Below are 22,158 nucleotides of genomic sequence, written 5' to 3' on the forward strand. Positions count from 1 at the left end.
AGTTTCAAAATCTGATGTCTGATGATGCACACTCTTTATTATAGTTAACGATACAGGTTCATGCATCTGGGTTACTCTTTGGAATTTCCTCCCAAAATTCCTTTGATTCCTCTCCACCCCCCACCCCCAAGCCTCCATTCCTCAAAACTGACTTTCCATACTGAGCTTGTTTCTGACTCAGTACAGTTCCACATGTTGAACTATGCACAGGATTTAAAAAAATATTATAGTTAGTACAAGCTGTTTTGGAATACTGATTCAAGTTGAAAGGAAACTTGTTTTGGTCCGTGTTAAAACTTTTATTTGAATGATCAGCATACAACTATGGAACATTCGCAATGGTCTGCAGTCTTAACCTTCAAGACTGCTCAACTGTTAAATAAGATAAATACAAGGTAGTACAGTTTAGGGAAGGCAGATGGAGACAAAGGATTGAGTGGGGTCAAATACAAAAAGTAAGAAAAATACTGCCCTCATTTCATTAAAAAAATTACAAAATATCCCCAATTAGATAAAATTACCCTAATCTCTTTACCGAACAGATTTTAATGCATAACAAATCAAACAAATACATACAATGTCATTAAAAAAAAATACAGCAAAGTCATACCCCACCATTGAACCCTGCTGGCTCAGAACTACCAGAGAAAAGCTCGCAAATGTGGTATGCAGAAGAAACTGGAGCAATAAATGCAGCTGAATCACGGTCAAAACTTATTGCATTGTGCCTACAACTGTTTTTGGGTGATAGCAGCCAGCCAGATCAAGTGTCAGCATTCTACAATACCCAAAAGCATTTGCCAGGTGATTAGAACCACCAAGCAGAAGAAATATTTTCACAGATTTTGCAAGTACCAATGCTATTTTGAAAGAAACCAAAAGCCATTCATTCTACAGAAAGAATATGAAAACTGCAAAGTCATTGTGCTTCATACTTTTAGTAGTGTGGAGAGAGGTAAATGTTGATTATTGTTAATCCAGCAGCCAACAGTGAACAGACTGGAAATTTAAAGTAATAGATTAGGCCATGAAACTAACATGCTAAAATAATTTTTAAAAAATGATCACTGGGCCTACTATGTGCTTTTGGAGTAATCCACATTTTTATTATTTAGAACTCCTAGGTTACTAAGATGACCCGCAAGCAATTCATTCTTATCGATCCTACCATTTTTAAATGATTAGTAAAGCTGTAAAATTTATATTGCCATAGAATGGAGCCAGTTCTGCTGCAAATGCTTGAAATGAATGTAATAAAGGTATTAACATGTTGTTTGGAGATTTTAGGCTTCCTAAAACCTCATTTTTTCTAGCCAATATTTTTTAAATTAAGTGGCAAATTTTTGAAAAATTCTCCAAGTCCATTGCAAAGTGTTTCCACAATTTAAAATGAAATAAAAACCAATTACAATCAATGCAAAAGTTCTTCAGATGACCACTGCTTAACGTGTGCCCCATGTTCCAGTGAGAGTTTCATTTAATAACAGGTTAAGAATCATGAACTTTTGATCAATTATTAACCTATTAACAGAGTAGGTCTGAAAACAATTAACATTCAAGATAATTCAGCTATTTTTAAAATGATCCTAATTTAAAGTGCTTTTTGTCACCAAGTGTACACTGGGGTTTGAGAACTCTTAAAAGCAGCTTGTCTCAGTGTTGAACAGTGCTCTGATAAAGGAGTATCAAGTCTGTGCAATACAAAAAGCAAATGTCAAACAGCATGGTAAAAGGATCTTGAAGCCAGCAGGGTTCCTTAAAATTTAAGATACTGGTCACTTAAAAAAAACCAATACAGGACACCCTCATACCACCAAAAAAAAGCATCTGCTTTACTGCAGGAAATCCACATTAAAAATTGCAAAGCTCTCAAATATTCTTTTAGGGAGCAGAGCAGCTACTTCATGAAAGGATTTTGCTCCACAGGAATTTCTGTCCACATATAATCTGTCTCATAATTGTTTTCCATAGGAAAAAGGGGACTCCTGCTCTCAAATCAGATAAATGCAAGTAATGCTGATTAAGTAGTTTGTAAATAAGTTTGTATTTGTAACAATGAGGTCACTGATGTGATGTGCAGGTTTTGTGACCTGCGTTTTTAAAAATACTTGTATTGCAATTTCACAAGATACATTGGTCTTCAATTGCAGGTAACTTCTGTATAAATGCAGCTTTGTAAAGTGACGTACTCCAGTTTTATTAGACAGGAACCAGTTCAGGAGGTTGGCTTTATAAATAGAACCTTGGGCTAGTTAATTGCCATTGAAACTGAATCAGTGTATAAGTAGAGTTCTCTGAAATATCCTTCATTAGAGTGATGGTGATTTTTCTCTTGCTTTCATGAATATTTTCTCCACCAAATTCACAATTTGCTAATATTATTGTATGGAAGTCAGTCAAATTCCATCCTCCCTAACAAGGCTCAAGTCAAAGTCAACCACTTGGAAATTTTATTCTGAATGCTTTATTATATATATATATATAAAAAGTGATTAAAAGGAAAGTCCTTTATAGTGTTATTATTGTTCCATCTTCTCGCATATTTCCATGGCTTGAATTTATTTTGTTGGAACCATCACTGTGCATGTTCAGAGAGTTTAAGGACCCTTTATATTTGCTTTCTTTGCTGTCTAACAGTGGGCTGTTTAGTGACACGTTATGCTGCAGCTTTTTTGTTAGATCTCCATTGATGCAATTTGGGAACACAGTTTTTGGGATGTATGATGGCATGTCATTTTCAATTATTATATCTCCTTCATCTTCACTCTCCCCTTCTGCTGTACTGTAGTGGTTAGCATATTGTGCTGTAGCTATCGTGTTGTTATGTTGGCTTGGACTACTGTCCGTCGAGACGGCAGAGCTCCCAGAGGCCCTGCTGCTGCGAATGACATTATTGCGTTGATTTGCTGGCTTCACGGTAATGATGAGGTTGTGACTGTTTGCCACCATCATGTCAGTCACTTGGTCCAGCGACTTCCCAGCAACGTCAATTCCGTTCACCTCTAGTATTTCATCATTTACTGCGAGCAAGCCTGTGCTCTCCGCTAGACCACCTCGTACAAGCCGTGAGATGAAGATTCCTGGGACCTTCTCCACTCCTTGAGGGGCTACCCGTACACTCACCCCATCGCGAATATAGAATCCAAGTGGCTTGTCAGAGCCATGTTTGTGGAGACGGACTCTGCGGTGGGTTTCTGGAAGGATGTCAACGTCGATAATGGAAGAGATCTGTCGGAAATCCTGAGGCATTCCAATCAAGATGTGAGGCTTTGACTTGTGATGGACAGGGCGTAGGACATGAAGACCTTTCTTCTTGCGCAGCAGTGAATTCGTTCCAAATGCTCCAGAGTCACCTTCAGCTGCAGGAAGAAGAAAATATTTGGTTACTTTTCTGAAGCAACATTTTGAGCTTTTATACAAAAAAGGAAAAATCAAAATCTTACAGCAGTTCTCATATCCAGATCCTAGCCAAAAAAAATTATTTTCTTCGTATTCTTAGCCAGTGTCAGAAACTCCTTAAAGCCCACCTATTACCTTGTTAGAATGTTGCATTGCATTTGCAGTAAAGAGAATCTAACTGAAGTTCAAGTTTGTTACTGCATTGCACTGTACATGAAATGGAACAATGTAAAGGATAAATTCATGGAGAACAGAAGACCAAAGACGGAGGGAGGGACACACATACACAATGCTGGAAGAACTCAGCAGGCCAGGCAGCACCAATAGAAACTTCAACTGTACTCTTTTCCCAGCCTGCTGAGTTCCTCCAGCATTTTGTCTGTGTTGCTTGGATTTCAAGCATCTGCAGATTTTCTCATTTGTAAGAATGTCATTTTCCAAATCTGTTTTCAATCGGCATTTCAGGATAGTCAGAAATATTTGTCCTTTTTTTTTTAAAATGGAAGGATAATCCAAGAGGGACCACAATCCTAAATACACAGGAAAATAACTTGGGATGGTCAGATATTGTCTGCATAAAATGGCACAGAGGCCGATTAACATTTTCTTTCTACCCCACCGACCCTTCAAAACACACACAAATTCCCAATTCTAGAACAACTCAAAGTATGGGAAATAGTCTTAAGGTACAAGCACCATTTAGACTGCACAGATATATAGGAGTATTTAAATTTTACCACTGAGACCACTTTCCAGCTGCTGCAGAAACTAATTTAATGGGAATAATCAAATAGTATATGACAGCTCATCCATCACCTGATGCAAGACCACCCACTACAGTCTAGAGGTCCTTTAGCCATTAAAAAAAACATTTCAACTCATTTGAGTTAATGTTAACTTCTTGTTACCACAACTGATGGTAGAATTATTATCGTTAGACCACCATCGAGAAAATAGTGCATTTTTGTGGCTAACTGAATTACTTTATGATCAGATTTGTAAATGCATTAGCTGATGGTTTGGATGCCAAACTGAAAATGTAGATAAGATCCGATTTCTTTTTAACTAATTAAACTGTCCACTGCTGCTGTAGATTCCAGAATTTGAACTGATTAGGCAACTGAACATACATTTACATTTAACATTCCTCTCTCAGGAGATTAGGAACATTTCATAAAGTATCTTTTCAACATCACGGAAAACAATTAGAATTCATGTTACATCAGATTGAGTACTTGAAATGCACAAAGTGACCTCTTCCAGTGTTATAGCTCATTGATGACATAATAGGATTGTATTTATTGACAGCACTGCTAAGAGATTTAAATCTCAGTGAATCTTTTTAGAGCAAATTTTATTTACAGTCTTCACATCACTGTTCTTCAGATTCACTACACCACAGGACCAAAAAAAAACCCAATATGCTTCATGTATTTTATATTAAAACAACAGAAGTTCCCAAACTGGGCTCCATAGACCCTCCCGGTTAATGGTAGGGGTCCATGGAATAAGGTTGGGGATCTCTGAAGACAACAAAAAAAAACCTCATGGCTTTCCCTCTCCACAAATGGAACTGAAACCAATTTTACTGGATTACAAAGTTATCGCGGGAGGATAAACATTTAACACTCATACTCAAAGGGCTTTGGGTTTCTCCTTGATCCTAAATATACACGGTACAAGAATCATTGTTCAAAATTTAAATGCTGAAAAAAATTTTCTAACATGTTTATCATTCTGCACACCTTAGTCAGTAGTGATTCAATTTATTCAGGTCAAAAAATTCAAACCCCACACAAAGTTTTCTTAGAACTTCATTTATACGGACTACAATGAAAATAAAACATCGATACAACTGAGGAGTCTTTGTTTTACTTTGGCACAAATCCTACAAGATCCTTCCTAGTTTGGTCCCCACTGACAAGGTTTCTCCAGGGATGTTATTAAGTAGTTTGTACCTCTGCAAGATGTAGTTGTACATCCTACATCCCCGTATCTGCTGCAGTCAAACAATCCCCTTGTGATATTTGAGATTGCTCAGTCCCCCTGATATAGAATACCCTCTTCCTCCATGACATTGTGTGGATCAAGGAGATTGGTTAACAGTTACCACCGTTTCTGCTACATTAGTGTGTTTCGTCCTATCTCCACCTCTGTGTTTGTCTATGTAATAGACATAAACAAGTAACTAGTGCTAACTGCACATAAACTTTTCCAATCTGTACAGGCAGTATCAAAGGATCACAGCAAACAGCTTCTCAGGGGTCTAATTGTATTGTCAGATCCTCCATGTAATTAAACAGGCCCCTTGCTGCAATTGTCCATCTAAAAGAAAATGCTGAGCACCATTCCACCTTCTTCATCCCCAAAGTCACTCATGCTTGTCAGGCAAGGAAGAGTTTTGCTCAGATATTTGGCAGGCTTCAGAGAACGATGCTCCTACAGTATTATTTGGGATCAGATTTTCTTCACCTGCCAGATCCACTAAAAGTTGGGCTTCTGGTGATCAATTAACCCCTGGAAGGTATTCCTGTGTCAGCACATCAACATTTACTTATTCAGTGTCAATTGTCTCTGTGCATCTGCTCATCAGAGTTCAACATTCCGCCACAGCCTAATTGCCTCTTCCTTGTTTCCTTCTCCACAGACCAGTTTTAATCATTATTCCCTCAAAGTCCTTTAAATGCAACAGCAAGTCAGCCAAAAACTATTTAGGTGCTGTGCTCATCCCAAAAGCCATTCTTTGCCATTTTGAAACATGCTCAACAGGGCTTTTTTCCCCTCAAGTAATATAGATCAGAACCATTTTCTATCAAGCTCAAGTGTAGCAAAAAGAAGTGGGGTCAAGGGGGCCTGTTTCAGCGCTGTAAGACCAAGACAAAATACCTGTTGGTTTGGTGGGACACTGGCTCCAACAAGGATTCCTCGTTTCAGGAGAAATTATCGAACATGCAGCACAGTGGCCCAGCTGCTAAAGTTGCTGCCTGCGACAGAAATCCTGACCTCAGGTGTGTGTGGGATCTACATGTTCTCCCACAAATGCACTAGGTTTTCTCCAGGAGACCCACTTTCCTGCCAAGGCTCAGAGGTCTGCAGGCTGCTTAGTTAATTACCCATCATAAATTGCCCCAAGTACATTGGAGAGTAGGATGGTTGGGGAAGGGAGAAGAGAGAATGTGAAACAAGTGGACAAGAAAGCAGGGAGAAAATAGGGTGCTCCATGATTCGGTTCTACACTGAACTATGGGACTCTCTTTGTAGTCTTCAGTTCAGAACCCTATTTGCTCGTAGTTACTGTTTTCTCCCTCTCTGCACATTGGGTGCTCAATAGTCTTTAAAATATGGGTTCTTTTGGGCATGTTTGTTTCGTGGCTGCCTGTTTGAAGATGAATCTCAAGGTTGTTTAATGTGTACATACTTTGATAATAAACTACTTTGAATTAAAAGTGATGAAAGCAGGTGGGTGCTTGATGGTCAGTATCGCAAGACACTGCAGCGGATAGTGAGTTCAGCTGAGATCATCGGGGTCTCTCTTCCTGCCATCACAGACATTTACACTACACGCTGCATCCGCAAAGGCAACAGCATTATGAAGGACCCCATGCACCCCTCATACAATCTCTTCTCCCTACTGCCGTCTGGGAAAAGGCTCCAAAGCATTCGGGCTCTCACAACCAGACTACTTAACAGTTTCTTCCCCCAAGCTATCAGACTCCTCAATACCCGAAGCCTGGACTGACACTTTGCCCTATTGTCCTGTTTATTATTTATTGTAATGCCTGCACTGTTTTTGTACACTTTATGTAGTCCATTGTAGGTCTGTAGTCTAGTGTAGCTTTCTCTGTGTGTGTTTTTTATTACATAGTTCAGTCTAGTTTTTGTACTGTGTCATGTAACACCATGGTGTGTCTCAGTTTTACTATGTATTGTACCAGCAGCTGTGGTCAAAATGACAATAAGTGACTTGACTTGATTCAGTCGGCTAAGTAACCCATTTCCATGTTAAAATTTTGTTGCAGTACTGCTCGAGTAGTTAGTCACACAAATTGACCCTTTAAAAAAGGTAAAATGGAAAGGTGTTAATGTAGCAAAGATCAATGTGTCATACGTTGAGACAAATGCTCCAATGTATTAAAGCAGCTGGAGATCCATCTTACAGACAAGATGTGAAACAAAGGCTCAAAGTACTATCAGGTGGCCCATGGCACTATCCCCAGACCCTGATAACTATCTATCCATGAAACTCCAATATTGTGAGTCATTCAGCTTGGTTATTGTCACTGTGTACAGATGGCCATGCTGCTGTCTAATACTATCATATAATATGCATCATATGTAAACAAAGGCGTTTCAAGATGACCTTAAAGCTACTTCAATATGTGGTGTTTTCACAAAAAGGAGAACACACACACAAACCAACACCCCGAGGAACTCAGCAGGCCAGAGAAAAGAGTAAAGAGTCGACGTTTCAGGCAGAGACCCTTCATCAGGACTGACTTGGCTTGGTTCTCATCAGAAGCTCGCCATGGTGCTCATTAATAGTCCTGATGAAGGGCCTTCGCTTGAAATGCCTATGATGTACCCTTTTCCACAGATGCTACCTGGCCCACTGGGTTCCTCCAGCATTTTGCATAATTTAAGTCTGAAGCCTCCAATAGCTCAAACCAATGGGAATGGAGCAAAATACTGCAACTTCAATAGCACGCAGACAATCTAATTCATGTAGCACAGCCTGGACAAAATTGTGAGGTTATTTCAATAAAAGATACAGTACAATCTTTGCAAAATTGCTTTCAAACTCATGATAAAATTAAAGCCAAACTAAAATTTTAGCTGCTGATTTATTGTGTAAAGATACTGGATCAGTGAGATTTGCCTTTCAGTTTAATAAGTTGTCAAGACAGACATACTACTTGGAATAAAGAAACTTCTCTCATCACAACACATTTATGGCTCTTTGCCAAGATCATAGTGTGCAGTTCACTTTCACTCAAAGGTGTAATGACAAACCCCCTATACACTGTGCTCCATTGTGCTCATAAGGAAACTTAACAGATATGCAATCATTTCATACCACTTGCCTAAGCTGGTCTTCAAGTACTAAAGCACAAAGAAACTTGCAGATGCTGGAAATTCTTCCAACAGACAGAAAATGCTGGTGGAACGCAGCAGGCCAGGCAGCATCTATAGGAAGTACAGTAGACATTTCAGGCCGAGACCCTTCGTCAGGACTAACTGAAAGAAGAGATAGTAAGAGTAGATAGAAAGTAGGAGGGAGAAATGCGAAATGATAGGAGAAGACTGGAGGGGGAGGGATGAAGCTAAGAGCAGGAAAGGTGATTGGCAAAAGACATACAGAGCTGGAGAAGGGAAAGGATCATGGTACGGGAGCCCTAGGGAGAAAGAAAGGGGGAGGGGAGCACCAGAGGGAGATGGAGAGCAGGCAAGGAATGATTGTGAGAGGGAAAACAGAGGGGGGAAAAAATTAATAAATAAGGGATGGGGTAAGAAGGGGAGGAGGGGCATTAACAGAAGTTAGAGAGATCAATGTTCATGCCATCAGGTTGGAGGCTACCCAGACGGAATACAAGGTGTTGTTCCTCCAACCTGAGTGTGGCTTCATCTTGACAGTAGAGGAGGCCATGGATAGACATATCAGAATGGGAATGGGACATGGAATTAAAATGTGTGACCACCGGGAGATCCTGCTTTCTCTGGTGGACAGAGCATAGGTGTTCAGCGAAACGGTCTCCCAGTCTGCATCAGGTCTCACCAATATATAAAAGGCCACACCGGGAGCACCGGACACAGTATACCACACCAGCTGACTCACAGGTGAAGTGTCGCCTCACCTGGAAGGACTGTCTGGGGCCCTGAATGTTGGTGAGGGAGGAAGTGCAAGGGCAGATGTAGCACTTGTTCTGCTTACAAGGATAAGTGCTGAAAGGGAGATCAGTGGGAAGGGATGGGGGGGACGAATGGACAAGGAAGTCACGTAGGGAGCGATCCCTGTGGAAAGCAGGGGGGGGGGAGGGAAAGATTATGTCTTCCTTTTTTTAAAAAAAGGGCTTCCCTTCCTCCACCAACTCTGCTCTCAAACACATCTCTCCCATTTCATGCACATCTGCTCTCACCCCATCTGCCCGCCACCCCACTAGGGATAGGGTTCCCCTTGTCCTCATCTACCACCTCACCAGCCTCTGGGTCCAACATATAATTCTCCATAACTTACGCCACCTCCAACGGGATCCCACCACCAAGTACATCTTTCCCTCCCCCCAACTTTCTTTTTTTTTCCCTGTCCCTCTCACAATCACTCCTTGCCTGCTCTCCACCTTCCTCTGGTGGTCCCCTCACCCTTTCTTTCTCCCTAGGCCTCCTGTCCCATGATCCTCCCCCTTCTCCAGCTCGGTATCCCTTTTGCCAATCACCTTTCCAGCTCTTAGCTTCACACCACCACCTCCTGTCTTCTATCATTTCAGATCTCCCCCTCCCAAATCTCTTACTATCTCTTCTTTCAGTTAGTCCTGACGAAGGGTCTCGGCCCAAAACCTGAACTGTACTTCGTCCTATAGATGCTGCCTGGCCTGTTGCGGTCCACCAGCATTTTGTGTATATTGCTTCAAGTACTAAAGCGGTTTATAAAACTAGATTAGGATGTGCCCAGTCATCTGATTTTTGTTGCAAGATGATAGGGATCACAACTGCAAACATCAAGGGAAAGAGAAGAACAAAATGCAAAATGTGTGCTCAAACAAGTTATTAATTTGAAACTGAAGTTCGCCCTTTGCAAAATGGAAACTATTATACCCGAGATTGGCATTGGTACAAATGTCACACAGTAGGAACCAGATTATGACCATGTAAACCCATTGATCATTATGTAATAGATTTAACGCCTTACAGTTGTGCCAAACAGATGTTGCGCTAGGATAAAATTTTCATAAGTGAAGCACCATTGAACAGTGTTAATAATGGACATTGCAATTCAAAAATAAAGTGAACACAAATATGTCCACACAATCTTACAGTCATGTACAGTATAATATTGTTTAAAAAGTAAAATAGCCAGGACAGGTTACCTATTCACGTCAGTTTGAGCTACATTCAATGAACAAGTTGGACTCATGCAGAATAAGATCTTGGTTTCAGTACTTGTCAATGTCAAATCTTAATACCACAAGCAGCCTGCACTGTTTCCACCACTGAGTCAATAGGTCCCCTTTCTGATGCTGAAGGATCCGAATACTTCAGGACAAAAAGTTTCGGCTAACACTTGGGTGCATTACCAAAGGAGTGCAGTACAAACATTTGAACCAAGATCCTACTCGCTTCTTTCAATTGGGTACAGAGGATCTCATAACACCACATTGAACACGAGTGGAATTATCCATGTTTGCATGGACTGTATTTGTTTTTAAGCCAGTACCATTTAATTTGTTGGTTGAAGAAACTTCGTTGACAAATAGGCCATCTTCTTTCCAGCAGCTCAGCAGCAGACATTCGTGATTTATGTAGAAGTAGTTATTACATGAAGTGCAGAAGCTGTGGAATCTACTGATGTTATATGCAAAGGGAATTCGGGAAGTCTGACATTGACGAATGCAGTATAATGTGCATGATGTGCATGTGCATGGTTCACATGATAAAGGCTAGTGTTTCCAACCTGTCCCATGCCAACTGTGATACATCAGAATACATACTTTACTCCCTCTGCACCCCACTGAAAATACTGCAATCCCCCAGGAAGGGGGAAGACAAACCCATTTGGGAAATTCCTGTATCGTCAACACTATCATGGGAAAACAGGGCCCTATCAGCAAAGTTCTGAATTTCTGAGGTACCCTCCTTTTCACTTCAATGATGAATTTAAACTGTACACGTCTGAAACCTGCCCCAAAATACTGTATAAAAGAAACTCCACATTAAGACTAGACCTGGCCTGGCCTTGTACAACCTAACTCACTCCTGATGCTTTGTAATATACTTAGATGGCAACAGTTGGAAAGCAAATGAAGTGTCACATCTACACCAAACTATCCCATGTTCTTTGTAGTACTCTACTCAGCTTGAGGTTTCTCCCAGTTCTTAAAAAGCACAAGATATTTTTGGTGAAGTAATTGTGGGTGGGGAGAAGGTGCAAGATCAGGCACAATTCCTTCCAATAAACAGTAATATTTAAAAGCATCAATGACATTTATAGATTTCTGACCACATTAGTTTCCCCAAGTCCATCTGAATGGATTGGATTGGCTGTGCTATTGGCATTTCTCATTCTGAAACTGATCCCAACACCTATAAATACTTAGTGAAACAAATCATATGGCATCGTGTTTCACAAAGTGGTTGGTTTAACTAACCCAAGCCAGAAATGACAGAAGCTACACAGCAAGAAAAAATTTTGTAGTCGCAAGTTTAAAATCCCTTGTTTATTTCAAAGGAATTTAACATTGCCACATCATTTCATTTCAGAGGAAATGTCCTGGGTCAAGCATGCAAGTGCCATTCCAAACGAAGCAAGCCAGACAGCGCCTCTACTTTTAGAAGTTTGTGAAGATTCAGCACGTCAACTAAAACTTGGACATCTGTAGATGTGGTGGAGAATGTATTGACTGGTTGCATCACGGCTTAGTATGGAAACCATGTCCCTGAACAAAATACCTAGAGTAGTGGATATGGCCCAGTCCATCATGGGCAAAGCCCTCTCCACCATCGAGCCACATGGAGTGCTGCTGCAGGGAAGCAGCATCCATCAAGGACCCCACTACCCAGGCCATGCTCTCATCTCATGGCTGCTATCAGGAAGGTGGTACAGGAGCCTCAGGATCCATACCACCAGGCTCAGGAACAGTTATTACCTCTTAACCATCAGACTCTTGAACCAGAGGGGATAACTTCACCTACCCAATACTGAACTGTTCCCACAACCTATGAACTCACTTTCACAGATTCCTAATCCCATGTTCTTGATATTTATTACTTTTTTAAAAAAAAACTTGCTTTTTTTGTCTTCTTCTGCACACTGGTTGTTTATCCATTTTGTTGTGTGCATTTTTTCATTGATTCAATTGTGTTTCTTGTTATTTACTGTCAATGCCCACAAAATGAATCTCGGGATAGTATATATGACATGTACTTTGATAATAAAATTACCTTGAACTTTAAACATACAGGGAAGGCTAACTATGGATTAATCAAGAGATTGCCTAAAGTTAGGAGCGGATTTCCTTAATGGAGAAGGCCTGTGTGTGACTTTTTGACGTGGGCAAGCTGATACATGCACAGCCTTTGACAGGGTCAGAGTCCAATGGCAGGGTGTGCAAGATGATTGGGGGCCTATCACTGCTGCCGTCTTCCTCTGCCTTCACTACTGCTGCGATAGGTAATCATCTTCTGCCAGCCCTGCTGTCGAGGTCTTAGCTGTGTCTGGAATCTCTCCCTGGACCTTACTGCCACAGGTGACTTTACCAGATGGCATCACTCTCAGGATCTCAAGAGCTCACAAGCCTCTCCATAAGGTGATGATCCTCTGAGAAGATCAAAGTACATAATGTGCACAAGCAACTCTCAATTCACACCCACACGTGGTTCCAGATAGGATTTTGTCCTCTCAAATAGTGGGGTAGGGGCAGCAAATTGTAGGGGATACTCATGTTACCTACAAATAATTTAAACACTAGAGTAGCTGGAGTAATAATTAATAGGTACAGTCGGCCCTCCTTATCCGCGGGAGATTGGTATCTACCGGGGGGTGGGGGTGGGGGGGGGTCGCGGAACCAAAAAACACAGATGCTCAAGTCCCTTATTTAACCAGTCTCAGTGCAATGACCTTTAGGACCTAGCAGAACCCCGGACCTTATTTAACCTGACTCCGTGTGGTGGACTTTAGGACCCGGCGCAGTTCTGAATCTGCAGTGTTTCTGTTTACAAAAATAATCATGATCGAAAATAAAGCGGAAGTAATAAAGCGATCAAAAGAGGTGAAACGCCATTGGTCATTGGAAAAGCATTAGGCTACAGTCAGTCAACGACTGGAACAATTTTAATGGAGCACGTGAAAGGCCCTGCCCTGATGAAAGCTACAATTATTTCTAAGCAACGCAGTGGTTTATTTAAATAAGTGTTTATTTCTTAAGTGTTTTATATGCATAGAAAGGTAAAATATATACTACATAACAAGACAAACGTTTGACTAACTGATGCTAAGTACGAGATGTACTTGTTCCGACATCAAATCCGACTTTAAAACGGTCTCAGGAACGATACTCGTTCATAACCCAGGGACTGCCTGTACTTTAAAATCATCTCTAGATTACTTATAATACCTAATACAATGTAAATGCTATGCAAATAGTTATACTGTATTGTTTAGGGAATAATGACAAGAAAATAGTCTGTACATGCTCAAACAATGAGTGCTGGAGAGAGAACTTCCGGGTTTTCCAGATTTGCAGTTGGTTGAATCCGCGCATGTGGAACCCGCGGATAAGTAGAGCCAATTAATTGGACAGTGAGGCATTTTGAGAACTGTTTTGTTTAGGGAATAAAGAAATCTGGAAATGCAGTTGGGTTTTTATTCAAGTACATTTTTATAAAATATTTTCACAAGTTCCAAAATCCTTTCTTTCCACATATGATCATCGGGATTGACTCAGCAAGCTTCCCTCTCACCTCCGAGAGTTCCTAAAATCCTATTTCAGATATTCGAGCACAAATCGACACCTAGTGTAGTTTAAAACAAGATACACAGTCCCAGGGCCCAGTCTCTAAATAAGCCATTGGCCAGTCAGGAAAGTAGAGAACATTTTCTTGGCTCAGTGGTGGTGAATCTTAGTAATTTTTTTTTAAACCCAAGAAAACTGCAGGCAGCTCAGTTGCTGAGTTTATTAACATCTAAAAAAATAGAATAGTTTGAAGAGCATCAAGAGTTGTGGAATTAGTGCAGTAAAGTGGTTATGAGATCAGCCTTTTCTTGTTTTTATGATTTTTGTTGACAGGCGCTGCCCTCTAGAAGAGCCATTAATCAGACTCCACTGATTGTAAAACACTATGGCATTAAGAGAGGCATGGAAGCAAACCCAGGTGTCCCTTACACAACATTACCAAAAACATGGCAGGCCATCATACTGCAGTAGTGGGAGCCTGCAATTTGGCTGCCACATTTTAAGTACCGCAAATGAAAGCCACAAGTGCTTCACCAGTTTAAGAGGTTTTGGTTATGACCTGATGGAGGTCTTTAATGGCAATGTACAAACGCCTTCATGCGAGGAACCACACTGATTGCTCACAGAAGAATTGCAAAGTTATTCATAGTCTTCTTGCTAACAGCAATAACATGGAAAACATGCTCTCATTGAGATTTGATTCAAACTACAATTTCTTGGCAGATTACAATACAAATTGTTAATTGGGAAATAACTAAGGTTACCTTAAAACGTGCTTACTGCTGCCAGGTTTTACTATCCGACTTGTTCTACCAGGTATTAGTAGGCCTGCATTTTAATCTTACAATGGCAAAACTGTTGTAGTTCAAAGCGATCACTTCCTTAAAAATGTTACACCCATTTGCTCCTGCTACCCATTAGGCATTATATGATCAATTGCTTTTGTTACAATTATAGGACTCCTCTTACAAAAACTGCCACATCATACCAATGTAAGTTAGATTTACTGCAAGCTGTCCTCATTTGAAAAAGGTTCATGAGGAAGGAGCCCCATCCTGGTTAGGAATCCTGTCAAAGTACAGTACAAACTCGTGTTTCTGTGTTCCTAATATACAACTTCAATGTATTAAAACTTTTTTTTAAAAAAAAAAGCAGATCTTTAAGACATTTAATACAAAAATTCTCTTCCAGTTTTAATCTTGGTATGAGAATGTTGAGCAGGAAACATACTATTTTGTCAAAATTTCCAACCACATTAGCAAGGCATCTTACAGTGTACAACTATGTTAAAATGTTGATTACATCAGCACATAACACATCTCTAACTTGAGAAGGCAACATTTGAACAATACTAAAGAAAGGACTTGCAAATGAGATTTTAAAAATTCTAAAATTAGATTCTAATATTATATGACCATAAGATATGGGAACAGAAATAGAGATTTGGCCAGAGTCTGGTCTGCCACTTCATTATGGCTGATCCATTTTTTCTTCTCAGCCCCGATCACCTGCCCCTCATCCCTTCATGCCATGATCAACGAATTCCACAGATTTTCCACTCTCTGGAAAAAAAATTCCTCCTCCTCGTCTCCATTCTAAAATGACGCCCCTCTGTTCTGAAGCCGTCCTCTCTGGTCCACCATAGAAAACATCCTCTCCACATCAACTCTATCAAGGCCTTACACCATTCGATAAGTGTCAATGAGGTCAACCCTCATACTTATGAATTCAGGTCCAGAGCCATCACACACACATCATATGACAAGCTGTTTAATCTTGTAATTATTTTCCCGAATCTCCTTTGAACCCTTTCCAGTGTCAGCATGTCCTTTTTAAGAGGCCCAAAACTGCTCACAATACTCAAAGTGAGGCCTCTCTAGTGCTTTATAAAGTATCAACTATACATAATTGCTTTTATATTCTAGTCCTCTTGAAACAAATGCTAACATTGCATTTCCCTTCCTCACCACAGACTCAACCTGCAAGTTAACCTTCAGGGAATCCTGCGCCTCAGATTTTCAAATTTTCTCTCCATTTAGAAAACAGTCTACCCTTTTATTTCTTCTACTGAAGCATATGACCATACATTTCCGAACACTGTATTCCATCTGGCACTTCTTTGCCCATTCTCCTAACCTGTCAAAGCCCTTCTGTAGACCCTCTACTTACACGAAACTACCTGCACCTCCACCTACCTTCATATTGTCCACAAACTTTGCAACAAAGCCATCAATTTCATCGTCCAAGTCATTATAATAGATCATAATCTGGATTGTGATAAAATTCCTCCAAAATATGGCACTGTGGATCAAATTGGATTTATTTTTAAACAGTTCTACATTCAAGGTCACCCCATTTAGATCTTCAACTCCCTGGAATAAAAATTCTGCCTGCAGCAAATAAGTTGAAACAGGTATAGGAGGTCATAGTCCAGATGCAGTTAACATGAATAAGAGCGGGAAGACTAAAGGGAAAAACCTTTGGTATATTTTATAACATACTGCACTCCGCTGGAGGGCTACAACTTGGAGAACAGTTTTAACTAATACTGAAAGCATTTGGTCATTTTATTTTGAATGACTTTTATAGTTGCCATGTCCCTATTTGATTTGTACCACAGCCCATAGCACAAGCAGACTATGAAAATATTTATCAGGAAAAGAAACTAGCACTCTGAAAAGTTGTTGCAGTGCAAGAATAGCTAAAAATTTTCTGTTATGGAATAAAAGAAAAAAAAACATATACTTTCCAGGTAACAATTAAGATCAACCAGGAATAATTCTGCAAGGCTTCCCCCAGCGAATTTGGGAGCCTTACCAGGAATGTTTTGGGGGCAACATTTAATGGGCTACCGGAATCAGATTTAATATGTTGTACCCTTCCTGAAGTCAACAATCAGCTCTATGGTCTTACTGATGTTGAGCGCAGAGTTGTTACTGCCAATGGTGAATCTGTGGAGTTCATTGCCACAGATGGCTATGGAGGCCAAGTCAATGGGTATATTTAAAATGGAGGTTGTTAGGGTCTTGATTAAAAGCAGCAGCTGGGGTTAAGGGGAGAAGGCAGGAGAATGGAGTCGAAATGGATAATAAAAGCAGCAGAGATGGAATGGTAGAGAAGACCTGATGGGCTGAATGGCTTAATTCTGCTCCTATGTCTTAAAGGCTACAGCCAAGTCTGAACTGGATGCAAAATTGACTGGAAGTACAACAACTTGGAGGATTTAAAGAAAATGGGGAGGTGGGTGGGGTGGAGTAGGGGCAGTTGTTGATTGGACAGTGGGAGCAGCCTCAAAACCATAGCACCAGGAACAGGCTAGATGTGAGTTCCAATGACGTCCTTTCAGTCCTTTTCTAACAAAGTTCATAAGTAATGCTTCACAACACTTTGGTTGCAGCTCCGAATGATCCAGGATAGTTTGACTAGCATTCCCCTCGACCACACTGAACATTCTCTCTGCTCCACGTTATACTGCAATCTCAGCAAGCTTTCTGCCAATACTTCCCAAACTACTTGGCAGACAGCAAGAACAGGAGGCAAACAGGGATCAAGCAGATGAACCAAATTCACCTCCGAATCGTACAGGTATCAGCATAGTTGTTTTGTATACATCCCGAAATCCCAGCCCTACAACGATTCGTGAATGCTTTCAAAGACGGCAGGAAATTGCACACCATTAGGATTGGGCACAATTTCCTCACCCTCAGGTTGGCTGGTAAAATGCCAATTCCATGAACAAAAATAAAAGTCTCAAACATGCAGAGCACTTTGGATAATTTACTTGAATAGGCAACAAGTACTGTACATTTTGGATGAAATAACATACCAACAAAATTATGAAATGAACAGAATTAGTTCAGAGACTTAACACTTATCTAGTTGACATTCAGGCAATTTAAAAAGAGATTTTTTTTAAAAAAACTAACCACTGTGACAAAACTTGCATTTTTGCCAAGACTACAAAATGTGCTGCTCAAGCTGCAGTTGATCAGTGATTTTATCTAATAATGTTGAAATGAGCAACAATTGAGTAAAGATTTAACTTTAAACTACAAGATTTAGACAAGTTTAGTTACCACTAATGCTGCTGTCACACTAAAGCATGAAAGGTGAGCACTAAAATATTGAGAATGATCATATCCCCATTTGGCCATAAACACTGCCACACATATGCAGACATAAACCTGCCTTGACAAGTTCTACCTGAGCCACAGACATTTGCCAAAATACAAATACAATCATTGTTACAATTTGTATATGTAGGTTTTCTTGTGAAACTTATACACGTTCACCAATACATTCTTGCTGTCTTACAGGAGTTTTAAAGTGTCAAGATACTCAGGACAAGGATCATTAAGCATGCCACCTACTGTACCCAAGATACTTACTGAATAAGGAGGGGATTTTGGATCAGCTCAACTGAAAAGGACATTTTCAGCAATTTACCAGACAGGATAAACTCACATCTCATTAACACATTTCAAAACCCAGTAATGGCAAAGCAAACAACAGATACATTTTAATTTTAGTCAAACGTTGTATACAGTAATGCCTGGCAAACAATGTGCTATCATTTGAGAAATTCACAGAGGCAGTTCCTTGGGGGTTGAGATCATCTTCCTTCCACTTCAATTGTACGGACACGGAGGAATTTAATGCAGGATCCACAGACTCTGCCAGATGTGAAGAGCATGTTTCAGGGGACGAGTGGTTCTGGTACTTGGATACTGAGTGCTTCCCGAACCTTGTACATAACCTGTGATATAGAAATTCCAAATACTCCATTTGCAGCCGTCACTCAAACAAGTTCGAACAGAACTTCTGTATTTCACTTACAGCAAAGTTTGAAGAATTAAATCCTGACAAATACAGTCTCATCCACATGCACTGTACAAAGTTTACTCTGGAGAATGTCAATAATGAAAAGAGCAATCATATGTAAATGTTTGTGGTACATTCTTTTAAGGATCTCAAACTTCACACTGAGTGGCAATTGTTGTAAACATCAATTACAGCTCAGAACAAAACTATGATCATCTTACCTGATTATCTACTGTAATCAATTTCCTTTAAGCATACAGACCAGCACAGATTATCCATTTGGCATTAACATTAAATTGGTTGACATCTTGATTTCTGGAATTGCTGGGTTACAAAGTGGATGGCAGACTGAAGGCAGCTCTTCAACATCAGTACAGATTTTTTTTGGGATACAAAATATTTTTCCAAAGGATTCTGTCAAAAATGCGATTTTGTTAAGAATCTGGAAAGACTGATGTTTATGTCCAACTGAATTGGTGATACCCTTACCAACACTTAAACAAGAACCCAGCCCTGCCAAGTGTGTCAGTAGTGTCAACCACTTAAATTGGAAGTCTTCTACCTTGATAAACTCTTGTTCAAACTAAAATGTGTATGAAACACGAATGTGTAAGCCAGCTTGCTTCTCTCTACACATGCTACCCAACCTGCTGAATGTAGGCAATTTCAGACTTCAGATTTCCAACATATATTCTGTTGCGTCTTTGGTACATAGTTTTATTTGATAAAATTTAGTGTGCAAAAACAGGAAGGAAACATTGTGCAAAAAAGTTCAAATTCTGAACACCACACTTCTCAACCCAAATCACATAGTAACCAGAGCAGCAAATTTTAAAAAATATTAACATCTCAAAATGTACAACAGTTTGTCACATAATGATGTGGAAAAACTAATTCATGCCTTTATATTGAACAGACGAGATTACTGGAATGTATTTCTTTTTAAACTGGCTTTCTAAAGCAATCTATTAACAAACTTCAACCTCATTCAGAATGCCACTGCTGGACTTAACTAAAACCAAGGAGCTCATCACTCCTATTCTGGCTACTGTGCTTTGGATTCTGGTACCTTTTAAAATTAATTTTTAAGTCCTCTGACTTGTTTTTAAAGCTTTCAATAGTCCGAATAGTGCATCACAGGATCATTTTTGTTTCACAACTCAACTTGAGCTCTCAGGTCCTCTTCTGACAGTCTCTTAAGTTTAAACAATCTCCCTCAAAAGATAACTGGCAGGTCAGCTTTTTTTGAACTACACTCCATAACTGGAATTCAATACCCAAAAACAAGGGGATGTGGACATAGTTGACATTTTTAGACAACAGATCAAAACCTATTTCATCTTGTTTTTAAACTGACATCTTTTTATCTTTTAATTTCATGTTTGCACTTATTCTCCCCTCCCGTAAAGCACTTTGAACTACATTGTTTGTAAGTGCTCTATAAACAGATTATATATTTAAACAATAGGAAACTGTTGATATTCACCTCCCAGCACTGTCCATCTGTCACCAAAAAATTTCCATTAACCCCTTCCAAGGCTTCCATTTTCATCAGCACACCAAAACATTCCCAGCCAAATGCTAAAAGCAATGTCTACAACACAAGTATTGCTCTAATCCTATGTTGCAGACAGTACACTCTGCAGCTTTAAGCAATATCTTCTTTGTTGAGCTTTGGTTGGCCGGACAGCTCTCTTTGGTAAAGGCTAACTGGCATCACAAGAAAGACAGCTCAACATTTCCAGCATCATCATTCCACCTGCTCTCTGCACACTGAGCAGTCAAATTAAGCCTCTTGAATCCAAGATGGATTACTGGATAACATTTGTCAATGACTGCATTTGCTTACTGGGCATTATCCATACTGATATGAAGGAGGAGCTTAGGAGGAGACAACAGTGCCTAACAGTGGTTCCTTCGCTTGCAGCTTTGGAAACAGCTCTATTTCCATCTTTACTATCTCTGTTTTTGCCTTTCAGGGTTCTTTTGAAGACCCTGACCTGACCCTGACTTCAGTCCTTTGCAGGAATAGGACCCGCTCTCAGGGTTTCATGACCGGCCGTTATTCGATACGCTAAGAACACGGTTTAAGAGATTAGCTCACCTCCAGAGTTCTGGGATTTCATGGCTCTGGAGATGGGTGGACCAAATGTCGGCATCCCAGCAGGAAATTGGTGTGTCGTGGGAGATGGAAAATCTCTGGTTGTGTACCCAGAGACCCGAGCTCTTTGGCTACAGAACTCAGAAAAAGCAATCCAACAGACTTTTAACATCGTAAACCAGTTGTTTGTTACGTCTCCCCTCTCGCTGTGAAATGGAGACATCTTTCTCCCTTATTAGGGAGAGAGAGCCTGTGGTATGTTGAATACTGGGTGAACGAGTAGTCTTTTGGGGTAATTGCAAGTCTATGTCTTTGCTGCACGCTTTAACACTGATGTTTTTTAATTTGCTGGTGGGGGGGGATTGTTGCTTTGCTGCTGCTTACATGTAGGGGGAAGTTGGAGGGGGCTTTGGGGTTCTAACATTTAACTGTCATTCATTCTTGGGTGGGGATCTCCTCCATTTCAGTGGATGGTTGCAAAGAAAAAGCTTTTCAGGATGTATATTGTATACATTTCTGACATTAAATTTATCTTTGAAATTTCGATTTTAGCTATATTGGATTTGGGAGAGTTCACTCAAGCTGACTAGCTTTAGAACTAGTTGAGTGGGTTCACAAACTGGGTGGATGGTTCACCCAGTAAAATCAGAAGATGCTTTACCAACAACACAATCAAGAATACAAAGCCTTCAGAAAAGATGCACATCAACAGGCATTATGTAGAAATAATTCTAGAGATTGGCAGTCTCTCAAACAAAAATTTAAATACCTCCGTTGACCCAGATACATTATAACAGGACCAATTATCACAGATAGGCAGATACCTTCAAATGAGATGTGTTCGCATAATAATTTGGAAAGTTAGTTCCATTAGGGTAACATTAATTTTACAGGTTATTTCTTTATTCAATAGGAAAAAAGATACTCAGTATAACCGAGTCCCCAAAATGTGGCCAGAATTGAATGTGGTGAGGCAGGCGGTTTCAGGATTTCACTGCGTGAATACAAGAGTGCTCAGGAAATCAGTTGATGCTACAACGAGAAAGCAAAATGAAGCTCCAGATAGAATCAGCACAGCAAATTATAGCGACTGAAGTAAATAACTGGTTAAATTAGAAACACGAGCATACTAAAAAGAAGTTCATGCAACGTTACAGCAGCCAGATGACTGTA

The 22,158-nt window shown here is 40.1% G+C and overlaps 1 protein-coding gene across 1 annotated transcript in view; it reads right to left on the reverse strand.

Moving 5' to 3' along the window:
* Positions 1–284: 284 nt before the first annotated feature.
* The window catches only part of pard6a (par-6 family cell polarity regulator alpha), an 87,018-nt gene continuing 65,144 nt past the window's right edge, over positions 285–22,158 (reverse strand). The window contains exon 3 of the mRNA XM_059992760.1: positions 285–3,359. Coding sequence (XP_059848743.1) covers positions 2,509–3,359 — 851 coding nt within the window. The 3' untranslated portion in view covers positions 285–2,508. The remainder of the gene's footprint in view (positions 3,360–22,158) is intronic.

Source organism: Hypanus sabinus, chromosome 17 (genome assembly GCF_030144855.1).
Source record: "Hypanus sabinus isolate sHypSab1 chromosome 17, sHypSab1.hap1, whole genome shotgun sequence".
NCBI lineage: Eukaryota > Metazoa > Chordata > Chondrichthyes > Myliobatiformes > Dasyatidae > Hypanus > Hypanus sabinus.